Source organism: Notothenia rossii, assembly GCF_949606895.1.
Source record: "Notothenia rossii genome assembly, chromosome: 3".
Classification (NCBI taxonomy): domain Eukaryota; kingdom Metazoa; phylum Chordata; class Actinopteri; order Perciformes; family Nototheniidae; genus Notothenia; species Notothenia rossii.
The window spans coordinates 1,705,290-1,713,515 of record NC_136901.1 but is presented as its reverse complement, the minus strand read 5'-3'; the positions used below and the strand labels follow the sequence as shown (position 1 = coordinate 1,713,515).

The 8,226-nt window shown below is 50.4% G+C and overlaps 1 protein-coding gene across 6 annotated transcripts in view; it reads right to left on the bottom strand.

Annotated features, from left to right (window-relative positions):
- Positions 1-772: 772 nt before the first annotated feature.
- LOC307031886 (uncharacterized protein) overlaps positions 773-8,226 on the bottom strand; it is a 17,279-nt gene continuing 9,825 nt past the window's right edge. For 4 of the 6 annotated variants that reach the window (XM_079669450.1, XM_079669448.1, XM_079669449.1 and 1 more), the window contains 2 exons: positions 5,281-5,346; positions 773-1,230 (listed from right to left, as the gene is read on the bottom strand). In XM_079669450.1, coding sequence (XP_079525576.1) covers positions 1,123-1,230; positions 5,281-5,346 — 174 coding nt within the window. In that variant the 3' untranslated portion in view covers positions 773-1,122. Of the gene's footprint in view, positions 1,231-5,280; positions 5,347-5,472; positions 5,628-8,226 lie in introns of those variants that run through there. The other 2 variants (XR_013806098.1, XR_013806097.1) reach the window with 2 other exon arrangements.

Here is an 8,226-nt window from a genome sequence, read left to right as displayed (position 1 = left end):
CAGAAAGCACTTGGTTTGTGGTGGGCCTATTCAATAGCAAAATAAAATAAATGTATTTTGAACCGTGTTTCATAGTTAGGTAATGGAGTCACAGTCTTTGACTCTAACCTCCAAACTATTTTGTCTCACACACTTTCAAGGTTAAACCGAGAATAAAGGATGTATCATTCACTAGGAGGTGCCTGGGCTGTGTATTTGAAGGTCCTAACCTGAAAATCTCTCATATGCCAGGGAACATCTAACTGTGTCACACCGAATGGCTCACTGTGATAAGAACCCGTCTTGGAGACCAGAGAACGTGAGTTCAAACCTCGGGTGGAGATTTAAGATGTCTTCGTCAAAACTAAGAACTCAAAAACAAGTAAAAGCAGAGGACTGTCATCAGGTCTGATAGCTCAAGGAGATAGAAGGGTGGTTGGTATACCAGAGGTTGCAGGTTCGAGACTTATATGTTGCAGAGACTTAAGATGTCTTCTTCAAAACGAAGAACTCAAATACAAGTAAAAGCAGAGGACTGTCATCAGGTCTGATAGCTCAAGGAGATAGAAGGGCGTTTGGTATACCAGAGGTTGCAGGTTCGAGACTTATACGTCGCAGAGAGTAGATGGATAAGGATAAAGGGGTAATGGATACATTAATTGGTTAATAGGATGCTAATTAAGGGAATAGAAGAAAGGAGTGTTAGGAAGTAAGAGAGTAATGAATAGGATACTATCTTAGGAACTGGAAATGAACAAAGGAGACAAATGTATTTTAAGAAACTTTTGCTTTATTCACATTTATTCATACATAGCAGTGCAGCCTTGTCCCCAAGTCTGCTAAACGTCCCCAAGTCTGCTAAACGTCCCCAAGTCTAATAAGCGGCCGATAGGTGGCTGCCGGCTCTCCCTGCACTCCTGTGCAGGGGCCTGCAGTCACTGCCGATAGTCTGCTAAGTATGTAGGCCTGCTAAGTCTGCTAAGTCTACTAAGTCGGGGGGGCTGACGTGGCTGGGGGGGGGCCGCTCGGCACCCCAGCCACCGCCCCAAGTCGGCTAAGTCTGCTAAGTGGCTGTGGGCTCTCACTGCAGCCACATCGATAGTCTGTTAAGTCTGCTATACTTCCCCAAGGCTGCTAAGTCTGCTATATGTCCCCAAGGCTGAAAACGTCCGCAAGTTTTTCAGAAGCATAGGCAGCCGGGGTCTTAATTGATGGCGTGGCGGGGGGGAGGGGGGGTCCTCTCTTCACTCTCTGTGGGAAGAAAAGAAGAAAAAGACACCATGAAGTCAGCTAACCCTAACCCATGAAAACATCGTATTTAACGTGGAAATAAGGCACGGTTTAGTGCGTAGAAACAAGGCGTAGCATAGTATGTCGATAACGATGACAGAAGAGTCATAATATAGCATATCAAAAAAGTTGAACATTTAGAAACGACATAGTATAGTATGTCGTTTTTTTTTCTTTAAATGCAACAACATAATCGAAACAAATATATTATGCCATGATAAGGCACGGTATAGTGTGTAGATACCAGGCGTGGTATTTTATTTCGTTAAAAATGACCGAAAAGTCATAATATAGCATTTTGAAAAAAAATATATCATAACCCTAACCAATGTCGGAGAAAACATCGTATTTGATGTGGAAATAAGGCACGGTTTAGTGCGTAGAAACAAGGCGTAGCATAGTATGTCGATAACGATGACAGAAAAGTCATAATATAGCATTTCAAAAAATGTCAATACATTTGAATCGACATAGTATAGTATGTCAATTCTTTTTGAAAAATGCAACAAAAAAATAAAATAAATTATTTTATGCCATGATAAGGCACGGTATAGTGCGTAGATACCAGGCGTGGTATTTTATTTCGTTAAAAATGACCGAAAAGTCATAATATAGCATTTTGAAAAAAATGACAAAAAAGTCATAACCCTAACCAATGTTGGAGAAAACATCGTATTTAACGTGGAAATAAGGCACGGTTTAGTGCGTAGAAACAAGGCGTAGCATAGTATGTCGATAACGATGAAAGAAGAGTCATAATATAGCATATCAAAAAATTGAACATTTAGAAACGACAGAGTATAGTATGTCGATTTTTTTTCTTTAAATGCAACAACATAATCGAAACAAATATATTATGCCATAATAAGGCACGGTATAGTGTGTAGATACCAGGCGTGGTATTTATTTCGTTAAAAATGACCGAAAAGTAATAACCCTGACCCTAACCAATGTCGGAGAAAACATCGTATTTGATGTGGAAATAAGGCACGGTTTAGTGCGTAGAAACAAGGCGTAGCATAGTATGTCGATAACGATGACAGAAGAGTCATAATATAGCATATCAAAAAATTGAACATTTAGAAACGACATAGAACCAGCACCTTACCGTGGTAGAGAGGTTTGTGTGCCCTGATGAACCTGGGGGCTGTGTTGTCTGGAACCTTGTGTTCCTGGTAGGGTCTCCCATGGCAAATTGGTCTCAGGCAAGGGGCCAGACTAAGATTGGTTCACAAGACCTCATGAAAGACGACACACGAAGTGAGGATACCCGGCCCGGAGGAAGCCCGGGGTCCCCTTCTGGAGCCAGGCCCAGAAGGAGGACTCGTCGGCGAGCGTCTGGTGGCCGGGGTTGCCACGGAGCCCGGCCGGGCACAGCCCGAAAAGGCGACGTGGGCAACACCTCCGCTTCTCCATCCCGCGGGCCCACCACCTACGGGAAACAGCGATGGGGTCGGGTGCGCTGCCAGAAGGGTGGCAGTGAAGGCAGAGGGTCTCGACGGACCAGACCCGGGCGACAGAAGCTGGCTTTGGGGACGTGGAACGTCACCTCTCTGGGGGGGAAGGAGTCGGAGCTTGTGCGGGAGGTGGAGCGTTACCAGTTGGATCTGGTTGGGCTCACCTCTACGCACAGCGTCGGCTCTGGAACCTTACTTCTGGATATGGGTTGGACTCTATTCTTCTCCGGAGTTGCTCAAGGTGTGAGGCGCCGGGCGGGTGTGGGGATACTCACAAGTCCCCGGTTGGGTGCTTCGTTGTTGGAGTCTACCCCAGTGGACGAGAGGGTTGCCTCCCTACGCCTGCGGGTTATGGGGGGGAAACTCTGACTGTTGTGTGTGCTTATGCACCCAACAGCAGTTCAGAGTATAAGGCCTTCTGGGAGACCCTGGAAAGAGTCCTGTATGGGGCTCCCGAAGGGGACTCTTTAATCTTGCTGGGAGACTTCAACGCACATGTGGGCAATGATGGAGACACTTGGAGGGGAGTGATTGGGAGGAACGGCCCCCCTGATCTGAACCGGAGTGCTGGTTTGTTACTGGACTTCTGTGCTAGTCATGGATTGGCCATAACAAATACCATGTTCGAACATAAGGATGCTCATAAGTGTACGTGGTACCAGAGCACCCTAGGCAGAAGGTCCATGATCGATTTTGTTATTGTATCATCGGACCTGAGACCGTATGTTTTGGACACTCGGGTAAAGAGAGGGGCGGAGTTGTCAACTGATCACCATCTGGTGTTGAGTTGGGTCGAGTGGCGGGGAAGCCTCTGGATAGACCTGGTAAGCCCAAACGTGTAGTTCGGGTGAACTGGGAACGTCTGGAGGAGGCCCAAGTTCAGGAGGCCTTCAACTCAAACCTCCGGCGGAGCTTTTTGGGCATTCCTGTGGAGGTTGGGGACATTGAACCAGAGTGGTCGGTGTTCAAAGCCTCTATTGCCGAAGCCGCGGCGGGGAGCTGTGGTCTCAAGGTCCTAGGTGCCTCAAGGGGCGGTAACCCTCGAACCTCCTGGTGGACACCGGTGGTCAGGGAAGCCGTCCGACTGAAGAAGGAGGCCTTCAGGGATTTGTTATCCCGGGGGACTCCCGAGGCAGTTGCAAGGTACCGACAGGCCCGAAGGGCAGCAGCCTCAGCCGTGGCCGAGGCAAAGCAGCGGGTGTGGGAGAAGTTCGGAGAAGACATGGAAAAGGACTTTCGGGCGGCACCAAAGTTGTTCTGGAAAACTGTCCGACACCTCAGGAGGGGGAAGCAGGGAACCATCCAAGCTGTGTACAGTAAGGATGGGACGTTGTTGACCTCAACTGATGGAGTGTTAGGGCGTTGGAAGGAACACTTTGAGGAACTCCTGAACCCGACAACTCCGCCCTCTATGTTAGAGGCAGAGCTGGAGTATGACGGGGGATCAACACCAACCTCCCGGGGGGGAGGGGGGTCACTGAGGTCGTCAAACAACTTCACAGTGGCAAAGCCCCGGGGGTGGATGAGATCCGCCCAGAAATGCTGAAGGCTCTGGGTGTTGAGGGACTGTCATGGTTGACACGTCTCATCAACGTTGCGTGGAAGTCGGAAACAGTACCGAAGAAGTGGCAGACCGGGGGGGTGGTTCCCCTTTTCAAAAAGGGGGATCAGAGGGTGTGTGCCAATTACAGAGGCATCACACTACTAAGCCTCCCCGGGAAAGTTTACTCTAAGGTACTCCAAAGGAGGGTCAGGCCGATTGTGGAACCTCAGATTGAGGAGGAACAATGCGGATTCCGTCCTGGTCGTGGAACGACGGATCAGCTTTTTACTCTCACAAGGGTCCTGGAGGGGGCCTGGGAGAACGCTCATCCAGTCTACATGTGTTTTGTAGACTTGGAGAAGGCGTATGACCGGGTTCCCAGGGAGTCACTGTGGGAGGTGCTGCGGGAGTATGGGGTGAGGGGGTCTCTACTCAGGGCCATCCAATCTCTGTACTCCCAAAGCGAGAGCTGTGTCCGGGTCCTCGGCAGTAAGTCGGACCCATTTCAGGTGAGGGTTGGCCTCCGCCAGGGCTGCGCTTTGTCACCAATCCTGTTTGTAATATACATGGATCGGATTTCGAGGCGTAGTCGTGGGGGGGGGGGGTCTGAAGTTCGGTGGACTAAGGATTGCACCACTGCTTTTTGCAGATGATGTGGTTCTGATGGCTTCATCATGGTATTTTATTTCGTTAAAAATGACCGAAAAGTCATAATATAGCATTTTGAAAAAAATGACAAAAAAGTCATAACCCTAACCAATGTCGGAGAAAACATCGTATTTGACGTGGAAATAAGGCACGGTTTAGTGCGTAGAAACAAGGCGTAGCATAGTATGTCGATAACGATTTAAGAAAAGTCATAATATAGCATTTCAAAAAATGTCAATACATTTGAATCGACATAGGCACGAAGTAGACAAAAAAGTCATAATCCTAACTAATATCGGAAAAATGAAAAAAAGAAAACATCGTACAGTATGTCGAAAATATCATAAACAGTCGGTATAGTACCGTAAGTTCTTCAGAAACTCCAGAAGCCACCGTCTTCCTTGATGTCAGACGATTGTCCTCGCAGTCCTGTGGGGAGAAAAGAAGAAAAAGACACCATGAAGTCAGTATGTCGAAAATATCAGAAGAAACGAATGTCGAAAAAAAAAGCACAGAGTAGTAGAGTATGGAAAGTATGAGAAATGGTCAGAGTACCGTAAACTCCTCAGAAACTCCAGAAGCCACCGTCTTCGGTGATGTCAGATGTACTTGCACTCGGTGTTCCAGGAAAAGAAGAAAAAGACACCATGACTCGCTATGCTACTGCTGCTGCTGCTACTGCTGCTGCTGCTGCTGCTGCTACTGCTACTGCTGCTACTGCTACTGCTGCTGCTGCTGCTACTGCTACTGCTGCTGCTGCTGCTGCTACTGCTGCTACTGCTGCTGCTACTGCTGCTACTGCTACTGCTACTGCTGCTACTGCTGCTACTGCTACTACTGCTGCTGCTGCTGCTGCTGCTGCTGCTACTGCTGCTGCTACTGCTGCTACTGCTGCTACTACTGCTGCTGCTGCTACTGCTGCTACTGCTACTGCTGCTGCTACTGCTGCTGCTACTGCTGCTACTGCTGCTACTGCTGCTACTACTGCTGCTGCTGCTACTGCTGCTACTGCTACTGCTACTGCTGCTACTACTGCTGCTGCTACTGCTGCTGCTGCTACTGCTACTGCTGCTGCTGCTACTGCTGCTGCTACTGCTACTGCTGCTGCTACTGCTGCTGCTGCTACTGCTACTGCTACTGCTGCTGCTGCTGCTACTGCTGCTACTGCTACTGCTACTGCTGCTACTACTGCTGCTGCTGCTACTGCTACTGCTGCTGCTGCTACTGCTGCTGCTACTGCTACTGCTGCTGCTACTGCTGCTGCTGCTACTGCTACTGCTACTGCTGCTGCTGCTACTGCTGCTGCTACTGCTACTGCTGCTGCTGCTACTGCTGCTGCTACTGCTGCTACTGCTGCTACTGCTACTGCTGCTGCTGCTACTGCTACTGCTACTGCTGCTGCTACTGCTACTGCTGCTGCTACTGCTGCTGCTGCTGCTACTGCTGCTACTGCTACTGCTACTGCTGCTACTACTGCTGCTGCTGCTGCTACTACTGCTACTGCTACTGCTGCTACTACTGCTGCTGCTGCTACTACTGCTACTGCTACTGCTACTGCTGCTGCTGCTGCTACTACTGCTACTGCTACTGCTGCTACTACTGCTGCTGCTGCTACTACTGCTACTGCTACTGCTACTGCTACTGCTGCTACTACTGCTGCTGCTGCTGCTACTACTGCTACTGCTACTGCTGCTACTACTGCTGCTGCTGCTACTACTGCTACTGCTACTGCTACTGCTACTGCTGCTACTACTGCTGCTGCTGCTACTACTGCTACTGCTACTGCTACTGCTACTGCTGCTACTACTGCTGCTGCTACTGCTGCTGCTGCTACTGCTACTGCTGCTGCTGATGCTGCTGCTGCTACTGCTACTGCTGCTGCTGCTGCTGCTACTGCTGCTGCTACTGCTACTGCTGCTGCTACTGCTGCTGCTGCTACTGCTACTGCTGCTGCTGCTGCTGCTGCTACTGCTGCTGCTGCTACTGCTGCTGCTGCTGCTGCTGCTGCTACTGCTACTACTGCTACTGCTGCTGCTGCTACTACTGCTGCTGCTGCTGCTGCTACTGCTGCTGCTGCTACTGCTACTGCTGCTACTACTGCTGCTGCTGCTACTGCTGCTACTGCTACTGCTACTGCTACTGCTGCTACTACTGCTGCTGCTGCTACTACTGCTACTGCTACTGCTACTGCTGCTACTACTGCTGCTGCTACTGCTGCTGCTGCTACTGCTACTGCTGCTGCTGCTACTGCTGCTGCTACTGCTACTGCTGCTGCTACTGCTGCTGCTGCTACTGCTACTGCTACTGCTGCTGCTGCTACTGCTGCTGCTACTGCTACTGCTGCTGCTGCTACTGCTGCTGCTACTGCTGCTACTGCTGCTACTGCTACTGCTGCTGCTGCTACTGCTACTGCTACTGCTGCTGCTACTGCTACTGCTGCTGCTACTGCTGCTGCTGCTGCTACTGCTGCTACTGCTACTGCTACTGCTGCTACTACTGCTGCTGCTGCTGCTACTACTGCTACTGCTACTGCTGCTACTACTGCTGCTGCTGCTACTACTGCTACTGCTACTGCTACTGCTGCTACTACTGCTGCTGCTACTGCTGCTGCTGCTACTGCTACTGCTGCTGCTGATGCTGCTGCTGCTACTGCTACTGCTGCTGCTGCTGCTACTGCTGCTGCTACTGCTGCTGCTGCTGCTGCTGCTACTGCTGCTGCTACTGCTACTGCTGCTGCTACTGCTGCTGCTGCTACTGCTACTGCTGCTGCTGCTGCTGCTGCTACTGCTGCTGCTGCTACTGCTGCTACTACTGCTGCTGCTGCTGCTGCTGCTGCTGCTGCTGCTGCTACTACTGCTACTGCTGCTGCTGCTACTGCTGCTGCTGCTACTACTGCTGCTGCTGCTACTACTGCTACTGCTGCTACTGCTGCTACTACTGCTACTGCTGCTACTACTGCTGCTGCTGCTACTGCTGCTACTGCTGCTGCTGCTGCTACTGCTGCTGCTGCTACTGCTGCTGCTGCTGCTGCTGCTGCTACTGCTGCTGCTACTGCTGCTGCTGCTACTGCTGCTACTGCTGCTGCTGCTACTACTGCTGCTGCTGCTACTGCTGCTACTACTGCTGCTGCTGCTACTACTGCTGCTGCTGCTACTGCTGCTACTGCTACTGCTACTGCTGCTACTGCTGCTGCTGCTACTACTGCTGCTGCTGCTACTGCTGCTACTACTGCTGCTGCTGCTACTACTGCTACTGCTGCTACTACTGCTGCTGCTGCTACTGCTGCTACTGCTGCTGCTGCTGCTACTG